The sequence below is a fragment of the Ostrinia nubilalis genome, chromosome 21, assembly GCF_963855985.1.
Source record: "Ostrinia nubilalis chromosome 21, ilOstNubi1.1, whole genome shotgun sequence".
In the NCBI taxonomy this organism is placed as follows: Eukaryota; Metazoa; Arthropoda; class Insecta; order Lepidoptera; family Crambidae; genus Ostrinia; species Ostrinia nubilalis.
This window is the reverse complement of record NC_087108.1, coordinates 4,613,942-4,630,218: the sequence shown is the minus strand read 5'-3', so window position 1 is coordinate 4,630,218 and position 16,277 is coordinate 4,613,942. Positions and strand designations below refer to the sequence as shown.

The window sequence follows — 16,277 nt, the reverse complement described above, 5'->3', positions numbered from 1 at the left end:
GACGCTGACTGTAGTAACATACCTAGTTTGTAGTTGACCTATGAAGTTTGAAATTGCCAAATCGTAGAAATCAAGGTCTCTATCTCTCTTAATAAATTAGTAGATTTTTATATTTTAGCTAAAAACGTTTTGTAGGTATCTATAGCCGTCATATAGGTAGATATTGATGTGGATCGTAGAATAATAAGCATAAGTAAGTGTCACTTTAACACTAAACTGTTAGAAAATAGGATTTCGTATGATTAGGAGGCCAATTTCTGCCAAGCGCAGTACGCGACTCGAATACTAAAGTCTTGGGACCTAGATTTACAAATCGCGACATTATTGTAAGTAGGGGTGTCATTAAAATAATGTCCTTTGGAAGTTTGGCTGATGTTGTGAATTTTGAAGACTTTAAACAACTCGACTCTATGTTAAAGGCTCAATATGAACAAAATTTGTGTAAAGCAGGCAGAAATTACTCGTATTATAGTTTCGGTGACAGACGTTAGTCACAAGCTATTTTCTAAACTGTAGTTACAACCCTACGTTTAGGGTCAGTCAGCGTGTCAAGAAAACCGCAAAAACGGTGTTCAATTCTACGTTATGGCGCCTGGATCCATACCACTATAAAATCCTTGTATTTGCAAAAAAACAATACTAAAATTATAGGTTTTTGATTATGATAAAAAATAAAATAAAGAAATTCGAAGCGTAATTTCTTCTTCTTGTAACTTCGAAATAAAATTCAGTCATACGTTACTCACACTACCCAAATACACTACGAAAACCAATTAATCCGCGTTTATGTAGACTAACTATAGAATTATAGCAGACGACCAAATAGTTGAAATATCGCAGCTAAGTGTGTAATTACAGTTTTTTCATAAAACGAGTCAAGCAAGAGTCGGAAATTAAAAGAAACTTATGGTGGGCATATTTTTCATTTTGTGTAATAAAGGAAAATAAAAGCAAACCCCAAATAACATTGTTTGAAAAGTGTTTTACACAAAAAACTAGATTCTAACATTATGATTTGGTAATTCAGGCTTGAATTTCAAGTAAAGACCAACTTACAAGCTTTTACATGAGTGTGAGATTTACATTTAGGTCTCAGCTTATCAAAAAATGTTGGCCACAAAAAAGGCAATAAAAATAAATTTCGCTTTTCGTTGTAACTCGAGGTTTAGACTAGCAATAAAACTTGCAGAAGTTGACTTCCGCAAACTGTTTACCACTGTGTAAAAATATAGCTGTGGCAAGCCAACTTCTGCAAGATTTACTCAGTGGTGACAGCTTGCGGAAGTCAACTTCTGCAAGTTTTATTGCTAGTCTAAACCTCGGTTAATTATAACTTAACTAAATAAGTAGTACCCCCGTTTCCTAGTGTCTATCAATTTCGTTTGGTGAGGTATATCTTGTAACTTTTCCGGAAATAGAACGGTCAATACTAACTACATTATTTCAATGCGAGAATTCTTTGTTTCAATTACTTCAACATCTTCCGGTTCCTCGATCAGTTTGCTGAACGCTAATTGGCAGTTGGCAATAATACAGTAGGTTCGTTCGTTTCAGCCAAAAGACGTCCACTGCTGGACAAAGGCCTCCTCCAAGGATTTCCACAATGGCGAGTCATGCGCTGCCTGCACCAGAATTAGGTACTTCTTTCACCAGATCGTCGGTCCACTGAGTAGAGTCGCTAGTGCTAGTTAGTGGGAGGCAGAGTTTTCCTTCTTTTAATTGTTGTGTTCCGGCCAGTTAAATGTAAAATAACCAGTTCCTCTTTGGTTCCTCAACCACAGAGGTACAGGCTATTCTGGACAAGATATTCCGGGTGAAGCTCGCTTCTACCTTCGGCCTGATCATCACTTAGGTACCATCAAGTGAGATACAAGCCAAGAGCTTCCTCGTTGTGGATAAAAATGCCCCAAGTACAATAATATCAGCTTGTACAGAGTGTGGTTTCCCTGACACCTAGTCTAGCCTACACAGCCTGAAGGTGCCTTCGGTGAGTCGTGATTATGATAAGAAGACTCAAGAGTCAGTCTTTAAGAGCTGCCATTATCATGGCAGTTAGGCATCTGATGTTTCAATCGGACCAATAACAAACCTACCTACCTACGGGAATCTTGAGTTTGAATTGAGTGTCGTTAAACTTTATCTAAGATCGAAATCCTGTGTTTTCTCTTAACTGCGAAACATTGGTCGAACTAAACTGAATAATATTTTTTCATTTTCATTTCTTTGATGACCACATCACAACAAGTTCTCTGCAGATCCTCGCTCGATTGTAACAAAATCATGTAAAACACGCGAGCGAACAAAAAATGTTCTCTCGGTGTAGCCTGTGGAAACACTTTCATAGCGTGCTGCACTTCATGATTTTACTTTTATACTGCGCCCGACGTTGTGATTTATATGGAAAATGTGGAAATCAATTGTTAACCTACATTTTAAACAATAAAATGACTTGATATATTTTACGAGCGAATAATAATACGATGTCAATGATCTTGATGTTATTGTTACGTTAAAATGCCGCACACTCAAAAAAATCTTCAGTTGGATTTCATGCAATTTCAGTGGATGAAAATGCAAAAGTGCATAAAAATAAATGATTTTTTTAATCAAAATAGAGTAATGAACCAAACAAAGATTTCTCAGTAGTAGATTTCACAGAATATTAATAAATGTACTACGTAGTATCTCTACCATAGTAAGTTATGTAGTAAAGTAAGTTAGCTAGATCCTACCTTCAAAGTAACTGGCAGCTTTACTGCGTTAATAAACTAAGCTTTTCTACGTCGGCCTTAAGCTAATCCTAGACTAAGGAAAACCAGAGTTAATTTAGAAAAATAGTAGCTTTACTTCCCAGTATCTATTCATCTTCATTAAGCGCAAGAAAAAAAATTATAAAGGTTCCCAGATAGAACCGAATATCCATTTTTCCATGGGATATCTTAATGATAAGTCGTTTTAACATGATTAACACAGAAAAAAAGTTATGAATAATTTTCAGATCATTAACTTTGGAGCAACAAGTGTAATTATAGTTTAATTATTACCTAATTAACCTTTAAGACTTTATTACCCACCGAGACAGGTGGAGCTTAAAAAGCTTGTAGGTAATTGGGTAGTTTCCAAGAGATCTTCTTTTAAAAAGTTTCAATCGAAAGTTTCTAGTGAAAATCGAGTTAGTTTTCAAGTTGCTAAATAATTCCATTTTTAGTACCTTAATAAATTCACAAGGTGGATCGACGACATCATTAAGATAGCAGGAAGGCGCTGGACGCAGGCCGCTACCAAACGGTCAACATGGAAATCATTGGGAGAGGCCTATGTTCAGCAGTGGACGTCCGAAATGATGGGCCTACAAAGTTTATGGGAAAGTCACGTTTATTACTGTTAAAATGTCAACTGCTACTGTTTCAGCTAATTAGACAAATTAATTATAAACGGTAAGTTCATTTCATGCCTACACAGGTCAATTCTCACGACACTAGTTGTCGCGGTTTTATCCCACGGTCCATTTAACGTAGTAATTTGTGGCTAATAAAAAGTAAAAATAAAGCATTTGACACACTGGATGCGGTCTGCGATCAGGTTAAATGAACGCCGCCCGCACTGTTAGTTTGCGTTATTTGCTCGTACCCGCACTGTGAACTAGCATTTTACACGACGTGCTTTGTGATCGCAATAATGTATAGAGATTGACACTGTTGTACATAAGCCGGGTCTCCAGCGTGTGTTTTACCTTTTTTTTTGTCGCGGAGAAAATGCTTCAAAAAACAAACTACATCAACAAAAACATGTCAACATTCAACAAAAATGCCTGCAAAAATGTTGAATGTTTTTGTTGATTGTGTAGAGCAAAACAAGCGCTAGAGACCCGGCTATACATGATGCGAGTTGCGTTTACTTTGACCTGACCGCAGATCGCATTCAGTGTGGCAAATCCTTAATGATACAGGTTTTACTGTAATTGCAGTAGAATATTGAAGAAGAAATTAATGTTGCCTCATTATGTTATGCCTGTAATAAGGCTGGTTAAAAATATACTAGGCAGGTTTTTTAATATATTTTTTTTCAAAGGAAACTTCTTAATAACTCTGGCTCACTTAAAACGAGCGAGTACTCGTAGGTAGAGCGGTTTAAAATTGTATCAGAAATTGAGAAACTAGGGACTATGTTATTTACAAGTATCTTTAGACGTAATAATAATATAGAAGTTCTAATTTCATTATTATCTAAGGATAAATGCAAATAAATGAACAAAAAAAAACCTCAAAAGTAGCCGCAAATCCAACATTTTTTTTATTAAATTGAGTACTTAAAACTCTCTTTCTTTGAGGTCGCATTATTTAAAAGATCTAACTGCCGCGATACTGAATACAATAAACAATTACTGTTTGCAGGTCACCTGACCCGTGGCATCTAACGTGTTAAAGGAGAACTTTCTCCAAAAAACACTGTCATATCATCATCATTTCTGCAATAGGACATCCACTGCTGAACATAGATCTCCCCCCAATGATCGCTTTCCATAATTGTACCTACCTTATGAGGTCGTCGGTCCACCTAGTAGGTGGAACATAGTCATATCATCAAGCCAAAATCTTCATCAATGTCTTGCATTGAAATGTACAATTAACCTTATACCGCCACCCTTATAAGGTGTCCATTTTCTAATCGATGCATTTAGGTTCGATGCTAAGTGAAAGTCACATGGTCATGGACCGAAACCTGGTTAAGTCATGGGTAGATTGTTTATTTGTTATTTGTTTATTGAGAACTAGCCTTTTCCCGCGGCATCGACCGCGTTCATTTCGGCCTGTCACAGAATTTCTTTATTCATCCTTCGTTTTCTGTTGCTGTCTTTCCCGAAAACCATACGGGCCTTTTCAAGGCGAGAATGAATAGGTACTTACAGGCAACCTACATACCATCCTAGACTGTACAGGTGCGGTCAAATAGTACCTGCCTTATTCTGCATCAGGGATTATGTTAGAATTCTAATGGTGAAATAATTTTTCAAATCCGTCCAGTGGTTTCGGAGCCTATTCAATACAAACAATCAAATCTTTCCTCTTTTAAATGATAGTGTAGATGGGAAAAAGTGTGTTATGCCGAATCAAAGTGCCAATGGGCAAATGGTAGTCATTTCAGTTAACAATGGTCAATCAACCTCAATAAGATTTTCTCTGTCGAGATTGTATGGTTTAATTAGATAGATGGATAAACAATAAGGAAAGAAATAAACACACAATTGAGACGGCACAATTTAGGTGGTATTATCGCTATGAAGCAATGTCTTCCAGACAACCTACGTGTTAAGCTGCCTTTGCTTTTGGTCATTTATTTCCTACCTGTCGGTACCTACTTCATTTTGATTTGTTTGACTATTTATGAACCAAACAAACTATTTTTTGCGTTATCGGAAGATTCTAAATAGCCTACCGGGTTGAGAATACGCGGTTCTGAAAAATAATTAATTTTAATGAGTCCTCATTACTTTCTACCTGACATGAAATATGTACAGAGGACAGCATATGAGACTACATTTTGAAAGCAAAATCGCCCCTATTACCCACAATTTAGGATGCCACAGTATAACTTAATATACCGTCACTTACCTACGTTCTGAGAAATTTGCATGTGCAAATGAAAATTAGTTACATCTTGTTATTTACAACGCTATACTTATAAACTCTTTAAGGCCAAAACAACCGTTTAACAAGCATCTGTAGCTTTTGAAAAAGCATCTTTATGTAATTTAGTGTTAAAGTTTAATTTGGACAAGCATGTCCAAAAGGAAAGCGAGGGTAGAATTTAGTGTCTACACGTTCAATTTGCCGAGAAAGCTCAAATATTTGTGGGTGTTCAGTTTACGCTTGGAATGAGGTGTCTGGGTGATGGGTAGCTTACTCTCCCACGACTCGGCAGAGGTCTTGGGGTCTATTCTTAGGTAGGACTCTACATTGGTTATTAAATCGCAGGTGACTCCCACGACTTGAGGTCTTGGGCTCTATTCTCAGGTGAGTAGTAGGGAATTTAGTGCAATGATTTGTATGGAGACCCCTCCACTTTGGTATAGAAGGCTCATTTTTGCACCAGTTGTTCTTTGGGTGCTCCTGAGTAGATTTCCGTCGGTAGACATCGGGAGCCCCCCCTGTGGTAGCAGGGGGAGGGGGGGCAAGTTTCCTTCTGCCGCGCTTCACTTTAAGGCCCATATCTTCAAAACTATAGGTATTAGGGCAAGTGTGGTGTCATTTTCGGATAATTAAAGGATGTCGAATTCATTTCTAGAACAAACTTTTTGCCTTTTCATACAAAAAAATAGAAATATTGAGAAAAATTCACAAAAACCAAAAAGTATTTTTTTAAATAAACGTCGTTTACTTTTAAACCATTGGAGATAATCTAATAAAAAATATATGTACTGAAAGCTACATTTACCAGGATTATAAATATATACCATTGTATGGTACTTTTTTCGAAAAAAGTAGGTGAAAAAAATTTTTTCTTCAGGACACAGCGGGCGAATTTTACTGCGCGTCGGAATTTTTATTTTATTTTATCCATGAATTCATACTATTTGGTTCATAAGCAAGTAAGGATTATTATTTTAGAATTTATTTATAGTTCCTGGCACATCAAGCTAACATGATTTGTATTTTTTCTTCAATTAATTTTGAACTCTATATGTAAGACATAAGGTTGAAAATAGCTTAAATACATTTTAATATTGAAAATATCATAAGAAGAAAGCACTAAATAAAGAACTTGAATTTGTCTAAACGTCTAATGATTATTATTATTTTAATTAACACTTATTTCTACATACTATTGTACCAGTGATTTAACGGAAAGGAAAGTGTGAGGAAAGTGAGGATTGATAATCATAGTACGGGAGATTATTTTTAGCACAAAGGCTACGACTGTGACCATTATAGTTGTTTGTTCAGACAGCACCAGCTTCTGCACTACTTCTTGCACTTACATCTCACCATTTCCAGGCAAGCTTCGGCAGCTACGGGCAAATCGGTCCATGTAGGCTTCATGTTGCTATTGACTCTGGTCCACCCCCAACCAGTCGGGTAAAGGGAAGACTGAGTCGGTTGCTTGCAACTGACCCTATACGCGAACCCCTTGATATACTGCCAGTAGCCAATGCTGATACAAAGCTGTCTGGGTTATTTTATGTAGGGCCACACCTAAGCGTAGTCCACAGCGAGGATTACCATTAGGATCTTTATTCTCCCTTTTTTATTCCCTATCATCCAAAAAAATCCTATCCATTAGTTAGGTGAATTAAGCGTCAGAGTGAAAGCCAGCAAATAGTATTCTGATGCCGGATATGCTGACCCAAGCCGACACATCCTTACACTATTAAGTGTTTCATGGACCCCACATGTATTCCAAATGCTCGAGAGCTTCTGTTGTTAGGCCCATTTTGTGGGACATGTGGTTTGTTCCCCAGTTTGCGTACCAGTAATTGCTTGGGCTTACCTTTGATGAGTTTTCTCCATGACCCTGTATTTCCCTTTAGGAATGATTTGGAGAGGCTTATAACGCGTTAAAGCTTTCCCATTCAGCCCTGTGCTTCTTGGATATGGCCATGAGGTATGCTTTTAGATAAAGATACTATCAGTTCTGACCCAATAGGTATCGTCTCTGACCCTTGTCTCGCTAGACTGTCGGCTCTCTCATTGCATTCGATCCTTGTATGTCCAGGTACCTTCTGCCTACTCATGCCGTCCGAGTTTGTTCATTTTTAAGATTGCATCTAGAATAATTCTAGACTCAACCTTCACTGAGGCGATGGCTTTGTTTGAGTGCTGCCTGGCTGTGGCTCAGGATGTAAATATTGCGTTTTTTACACCCCTGTTTTTTAGTGCAAACATAATTATAGCGTAGAATTCAGCTTGAAATACTGTAGCAAACCTCCTTAAACGTTCACTGTGTTCGTGTTTACAGTAGACGCCCGCTCCCGTTCCCAAGGCCATCTTGGCTTGGAGCTGTCAGTAAACCAGATTAGGCTGTTCTGTTGGGATTTTTGTCCTCTTTTCTAGTCGTCCCTTGTTCAAGATATATCCACTTATTACCTCAATCCACTGTTTTCTTTTCACTTATCATATTAATCCACTGGTATTGTTTTAGATCAAGTACCTCCTACTATTACTACATGCTTGACTATGAACAAGTGCTGTAAGTGCCCACAAACCTAGGCAGTTTTGTATCAGAATCGGTTACGGGCAGTACTTATATCAAGGACAGTAATCATGTCCTTATGATTTTTTCAAGTTATTTAAAAATTTGTAGGTATATCAAGGGGTTCGCGTATAGGGTCAGTTGCAAGCAACCGACTCAGTCTTCCCTTTACCCGACTGGTTGGGGGTGGACCAGAGTCGGTAGCAACATGGAGCCTACATGGACCGATTTGCCCGTAGCTGCCGAAGCTTGCCTGGAAATGGTGAGATGTAAGTGCAAGAAGTAGTGCAGAAGCTGGTGCTGTCTGAACAAACAAACTATAATGGTCACAGCCGTAGCCTTTGTGCTAAAAATAATCTCCCGTACTATGATTATCAATCCTCACTTTCCTCACACTTACCTTTCCGTTAAATCACTGGTACAATAGTATGTAGAAATAAGTGTTAATTAAAATAATAATAATCATTAGACGTTTAGACAAATTCAAGTTCTTTATAAATAAATAAAATAAAATAAATTTATAAATAAATATCATAAGAAGAAAGCACTAAAGTGCTTACTTCTTATGATGATATTTTCAATATTAAAATGTATTTAAGCTATTTTCGACCTTATGTCTTACATATAGAGTTCAAAATTAATTGAAGAAAAAATACAAATCATGTTAGCTTGATGTGCCAGGAACTATAAATAAATTCTAAAATATAATCCTTACTTGCTTGTGAACCAAATAGTATGAATTCATGGATAAAATAAATAAAAAATTCCGACGCGCAGTAAAATTCGCCCGCTGTGTCCTGAAGAAAAAATTTTTTTCACCTACTTTTTTCGAAAAAAGTACCATACAATGGTATATATTTATAATCCTGGTAAATGTAGCTTTCAGTACATATATTTTTTATTAGATTATCTCCAATGGTTTAAAAGTAAACGACGTTTATTTAAAAAAATACTTTTTGGTTTTTGTGAATTTTTCTCAATATTTCTATTTTTTTGTATAAAAAGGCAAAAAGTTTGTTCTAGAAATGAATTCGCCATCCTTTAATTATCCGAAAATGACACCACACTTGCCCTAATACCTATAGTTTTGAAGATATGGGCCTTAAAGTGAAGCGCGGCAGAAGGAAACTTGCCCCCCCTCCCCCTGCTACCACAGGGGGGGCTCCCGATGTCTACCGACGGAAATCTACTCAGGAGCACCCAAAGAACAACTGGTGCAAAAATGAGCCTTCTATACCAAAGTGGAGGGGTTCTTGCACTAAATTCCCTACACTTTTTATTAGACCGTCAGACGTCTTTATGGCTCGGAAATCTTGATACAAAAATAGACCTAGCTATATTCTCAGTTCTTATAAAAGTTTTCATATCCATGTTTTCAGAACATTTTCACCAAGATATTAGAAATAGGATATTTCTTATGCATATTTACAGTTTAGGTATAAAATATTTTTAACGGTGATCCTTTATTTTTGTATTATTCTAATTAGACTGGGTGTCGACCAAAGAGGTGTCGACTCAGCAAGCAAGAAAGGTAGAGTTAGTAATTGTACCTAAGTTGCTAAAATATCCATTACAAGGCAAGGAGATAAATGCAAAATAAGTATGTTTATTTACTTACGTTAATTAACAATTCAAGACAATCTTATCACATGAACCTGGGATACACACTGATACCAAAGCTTCAAGCAACATAAATCTAAGTTTTCATTGCCGCGGGCTATAGTGATAAAACTTGAGCACATACGTAATACATAACGTCTAGATCAGTGGTTCCCAAAGTTGTCTGGACTCCGACTCATCTAATACAAGTTTCCGAACTCGGGACCCACCTATAGGAAATTTCACCCGCTGCCCTGTGGTTGGATCGGTAGGGTGATGTGACGTTTTACAGACAGGGATCACTCAATGTTCGCTCGCGACCCACCACTGGGTCGCTGTTATAGTTAACCTAACCTAACATAGTTTGGGAAACCCTGGTCTAGATGAATGTAGTGGCTACAGCCGGTTTACGAGTGTACATTGTGTAACATAATGTAGTATGTTGTGACATTACCATCTGCGAACATGTGGCGAGTGGCTGTACTGGCGTGCTTTGTGACTGTAAGTAATATTATTATTTTATAGTACTGCTTTAAGATGAAAAGGAACTTGTTCTTTGAAGTTTGATTCTCTTTTTCAAAGATATATTGTGATAGGGATTTTGTATGTAGAAGTAAGCATCCTTATGTAATATTTTAAGGCTTTTGTACGAGTATTCTATGTGAACTGGATAGACCTAAATGTCAAAGTGAAGGCAGAATCAGAATATTATGTAGGTTCCGATCTAGTAACAGTTTGCAGACTTTTGCGTTTAGAGATTCTCTGGATTGTTCTGTGCTGCTCTAATTATTTTAAACATGTTAATTTCAAACTAATTTTTGTCGTGTAATGTTTATGTTGCCCTTATTTGAACCTATAACTTTAATCATAAAGGTATTTTTTGGGTCTTTTTTGAAAGTGCCGGCCAACAGATGTTTTCATTATTATTTAGTTTAAATAAATATCAACTTGTTTCACTAGTTAAGGAAGTGAAGCAAGATTAATTAAAATACAAGCGAAGTTTATTTTAATTGATGTTTTATTTAAAAACTAGTTGGATCGATAAATCTCAGAAAAACGTTGTTTCCTGCAATGGAACATCAAGTTTTTACTAACATTTACTGTAACATCAATCTTGTTTTTTTCTGAATAATAAATATTTATTATTATAAAACATTAATTGTAATAAGTAAGTAATTTAACACGGGCGTGGTGAATATTACAGTTCGCTATTCGATTCGCAGTCGATTTTACGCAAGTTTTTACACAACGTTTTTTTCATTATTTCAGTCAGAATAAAATGACAATGTTCGTGCTATATTTTCAGTACCTTCAGTTCTTTTAACTTCCAGTACCTAGTTAAAAATAATAACATCCAGTATTTTGGAGTTCATAGGTTCAAATTTCAATTTTCGTTGTAATTCTTGTGTTTTGTTTGTGTTTTAGATGGTGATTGGAGGGAAAGCTCCAACGTTAGACCTGAATGATGGACACAAGATTCCCGTAGTGGCATTGGGAACCGGCCGAGGCACTGCTGGGGCGGTAAGTTAACGAGCTAAGTTTAAAAACGAATAGGTACCTACATTACAAATTAGCTACAGTCTTTGTAGCTTAGTAGACAAACAATTTTATACGCCAGCGACGTGATGCTACACGCTTTTTGTTCCATTTCTTTGAACATAAAATGTAAAGGTTTCTAGTTTGATTCAGATATAAATTAATAACGCTAAAATTCTAGTATGCAAGGTGAATTTTATAGGGATAGCGCATAACTGACTGGGTAGTTTCTTGCGGTAGTAGAGCGTTGCGGGAGGGTGTGTTTTGGTTATTGCTGACTTCATCTATCTCTCAAAAGATCGATCTGTAAAATCAATCGTTTTGTAGCTTATCTATCAGCTAAGTTCATAAAACATAACCCTTCTTCTGGCGCAGTCGGGTAATAAATTAAGAAGTCAGCTAAGTTATAAGTGGATGCAGGCCGCTACCAACCGGCCACTCTGGAGGGAAGACTATGTCTAGCAGTGGACGTAATTTGTCTAGCGGTAGACGTCCTTTGTCTAGCGGTGAACGTCATTTGTCTAGCGGTGGACGTTTTTTGTTTAGCAGTGGACTTCCTTTGTCTAGCAGTGGTCTTTTTTTGTCTAGCAGTGGACGTCCTGTGTCTAGCAGTAGACGTTCTTTATCTGACGAAGTTCTTGATAGACTATCAGGGACTTTATCAGCAATTAGCAATTAGTAACCAGTTATACCTCTTCCAGGCACCAATAGACGAAGTTCGAGACGCGGTTTTCTGGGCCATAGAGGCGGGGGTACCGGCACATAGATACGGCAGCTGTCTATGGGGACGAGGAGCAGGTTGGCCAAGGAGTAGCTGATGCCATCAAGAAAGGCTTGGTGAAGAGGGAGGAGCTCTTCATCACTACTAAGGTGAGTAAGTTTTAGTTCAAGCTATGTTATCAGTATCCTAGAGGAGAGACCATTGTGATAAGATTGTCTTAGTTAATCCAAACTATCGGACGGTCCCGCGATTGACGGGAAAAAAGAAAAAAATGATATACAGTAGCCTTTGGTTGCCTCCAGGTTGAATACAGTTCTGTTAATTATTATTATAGAGACCCCATAAAGTTATTATCATATTCCGTTATTCATTTCTGTTGCAAAAACTCACTCATTAAAATTATCACAGTGTTTAGGTAGTTTATACTTCTCCGAGATTTCTAATATAGCGATAAAGAAGTTTGTAGAGTTAGTACTTATATTGCATTTATTTTCTTAGGTGTATTATTTTTTGTAACATTGACCTATTCATCACCTTACTAACTAAAAACAGAGACAAAAAAACGTTAATTTGTAAAACGACGACGATAACGAGTGAGCAATGACCGTTCTTTTAAAATCACAAACAGTTTTTTCAAGTAGGAGCTACTAATTACCTAGCATTTTTCAAATTATAAAGGCAACATCTTTTATAAGTATCTAGCTAGGTACCAATTTACATTTTCTACAGTAATGAAGGCAAAACCCTTGTACGTCTTTTTATTATTTCCTCCATCCGTCAACAATTAAGTCTCAATTATGTCGTGACTCTACACGCCAATTACCTTCAGGTCACGACACAGCAATTCATTAATGTAGATAAACTATTGAAATAGTAGATCTTACAAATCATCTACTTAAGAAAATACAAAATAAAATATTACCATACTTACAATTTGACTTTAAGGTGCTTTTACCTACATGTCTTAGAGGTAAAACCTATTAAAACTACCAGCCTACTATTTTTTGCCTAAATTGTGCTGTATCATTTAAATATTTCTTTCTTATCTTGTGTGGTGTACGATAAAGTGTGTTCTATTTATAGACCAACGTTTCAATACCAACATTTTTGGCAAGAAGAATCGCCGCATCAAACTGACTCACCATTATTTGCTATAATTTCAGCTGTGGAACGACAAACATGCGCGTGCGTCGGTTGTGCCGGCGCTGCGAGAATCACTCGCAAGGCTGGGGCTGGATTATGTCGATCTATATCTTATACACTTCCCGATTGCAGCAAAGGTAATTAATTAAACTGTATTTTCATTTGCATCTGAATTATTTTTTTATTTTGAAATATGGATTGCCTCAGGTGGGAATTGAACCCACGAGAATCGCTTGTTAGAGAGACATTGGCCATACAGTCGAGCACAAATGCGCAAGCAATGCTTGGCTAGTATTTTACATCATTAGCTTCTATTACTCAAGAATTTATTATTATTGATTTAATATTTCTTCAGGCTCAAAAAACCAGTGCGTAGATAGAGTAATTTAACTGTGAATCAAACTAATACGTACGTATTCTCGCGTTACTACTCTGTACTGAAGAGCGCTTAAACAAAGTTAAAAACAATTCATTTATTTCTATAGGTTTACATAATGTTGTTGCTATACTAGACCAGAAGCGTCAGATATTTATTGCAACTATTCCTTCCAGAAGTAATAAATATAATTCGAATTGACTTAGACATGCGACTATGTAGTAGTACTAAATTACCTGTCAATTACAGAGGTAATAATGTAGTTAGGTAATTGTAATTATTGCTATTTACCTTGTAATTAATATATCAATGCTGCTGTACATGCCTAGTTAATTGGACGTCTTGTAAGGATATCAAATGATGCATGTAGGTTCACTGTTTACTAACTAAATAGTTTTACTTCAATATATCGAAATGCTTGAAGTGTCTGTTCGATAGAGGTTTTACAAATTATTCATCATCATCATCATTTCAGCTATAGGACCTCCACTGCTGAACTTAGGCCACCCCTAATGATTTCCATGTTGATCGATTGGTAGCGGCCTGCGTCTAGCGCCTTACCTTTATGATTTCGTCGGTACACTTTGTGGGTAGACCTCCCATTGCGGTTACATTATTACCTAAATCAAATTCTGCAAGCGATTTAAAACTTTTCGCTTAGTCTCCTCTACTTCATTTAAATAATAGGTATTAAACTTTATAGTACCGTGGACGTGGACTTTAAAAAGAACTTCCTTATTAGAATAACGTATTACACCAAGGAAATTTCGCTACTAATTTGACAATAAGCACTACCAATTTAAAAAAAAAATTGCAAGATCGTTGGGATATTACCAAGGAAGCTCTTATCAAAGTAACCTCCCAGTCCCCCAGTCGGTGGTATTTGTAATTATAAACCACCTGCATTATTTTATCATCTTTCTACTCGCAATTCAGAAGTAAATATTTTCCAGAGCGATGGTTCACCAGACGATACTGACTACCTAGACACCTGGAAGGGAATGGAAGAGGCTAAGGAGTTGGGCCTGGCCAAGTCCATTGGGGTGTCCAACTTCAATGCCACGCAGATTGACAGGCTGGTCGCCAACAGTAAAGTCAAGCCAGCAGTCAACCAGATTGAGGTAGGTACATAAGTTTATGAGGTGAAGGGAGAAGATCCGTCCAGGATTGCATTCTCTCAAGTTTCTAGTTTAGATCTAGAGGTTCTAGTTTCGATTGGCGGTGTAATAAAACAAGTTTGTGTATTTTGTTCTCAGTTTGGTTACTTTTGAGACATGAATCGAAGACTGTCTGAAATAAGTACTAAAGATTCAGTACTTTTGAGAGCACGTTAAATCCTATTAGATTGATCCATCTTCTAGGAAATTGACGGATCATAATTCATAACGCCTATAATAATGTTGTGCAAGCATATTTATCTAATTGATGATTGAATTAGTTCTGCTCTGTATTTCCGTCATAAAAATAATGGAACTTTTCCTTTTTAGCTTTCATAATAATTGATCACTTTAATGTAAAATCTACTCTGAAATTATCGTATTATGGCACTTAAAACTTGATTCAAACTAAAGTGACCTATATGGTTCAAATCGTTAATAGATCAAGTAGAGTAATTTTTGAGTCCAAATCCGTGAAAGGTTCAAATTCCTCCATCATGTTTTTCGAGTGTCTTTCTCAAAAGGACCATTTCTTCCAGGTGAACCCAACGCTAACCCAGGAGCCCCTGGTCTCCCACTGCCAAGGTCTGGGGATAGCCGTGATGGCGTACAGCCCCTTCGGCTTCCTCGTCACCAGGAAGACGGCTGACGCGCCCCCGCCCAGGGTAGACGATCCTACCCTGCTCAGGATCGCCCAGAAGTATGGCAAGAACACCGCTCAGATCGTGTTGCGATATCTGGTAATTTGATGAATTTTCTACATACCTAATTTAACCGGCTTTTTGAATCAGTATTAGGGGCTGATTATTCAATCGCTTGTTAACTTTTAACTGAAGAATACGTTTGGCATACTGTCAATGTGCCAAACTTATTCTTCAGTTAAAAGTTATCCAACGATTGAAAAATCAGCCTTAAATCGTTAGTTTATAGTACTTATCTTTATTCTTCATCATTTGTTTCAAGTCTTCTCAAAAAATATTCTCAAAAACTTCTTTGCATGATACCTACCAATTCCATCGCAATGTGCTCTTTATTTTGTTATTATTTTATGTTCTTTAATATTAATTTTATCAATCTTGATTGCTTCCCAATGTTTATAAGTTTTAAATTATCTACGCTCGTTGTAGAGTGTTTCACTTTTATAATAATAATGAAAATTAGTAATTATTATTAATTAATTTTCTTTTTGTCTACAGGTTGACCGAGGCCTCGTCCCTATTCCCAAGTCAGCAAACAAAGACCGTATAGCTCAGAATATTGATCTATTTGACTTCGAGCTCACCAAAGAAGAAGTGGCAGAGATTAGCAAATTCAATAAAAATGTCAGAGTCATTCACCCCACAGGTTGGGAGAAATACCCAAATTACCCTTTTTAGGGAGGAAATGATAACGTTTTCGAAGTTTGATTGAAAACATATTTTTAATTGAAATACATCACAGTGATGTGTAAAAGACGGAATTGTAAAAGTACAAATACTCAGTTTAAATCGTGAGATTATTTTATGGATGTAATAAAATAAGATATCAAATTAATAAACTATTTCTAATTTTAAAA

The 16,277-nt window shown here is 36.7% G+C and overlaps 1 protein-coding gene across 1 annotated transcript; it reads left to right on the top strand.

The window, feature by feature from the left end:
- The first annotated feature begins 10,194 nt into the window (after positions 1-10,194).
- Positions 10,195-16,277, top strand: LOC135081981 (aldo-keto reductase AKR2E4-like). The gene is given in 8 exon segments (XM_063976734.1): positions 10,195-10,290; positions 11,215-11,310; positions 12,027-12,074; positions 12,076-12,195; positions 13,210-13,326; positions 14,519-14,686; positions 15,262-15,462; positions 15,919-16,277. Coding segments are annotated over 8 exon segments (966 nt in total). The 5' UTR covers positions 10,195-10,254; the 3' UTR covers positions 16,099-16,277.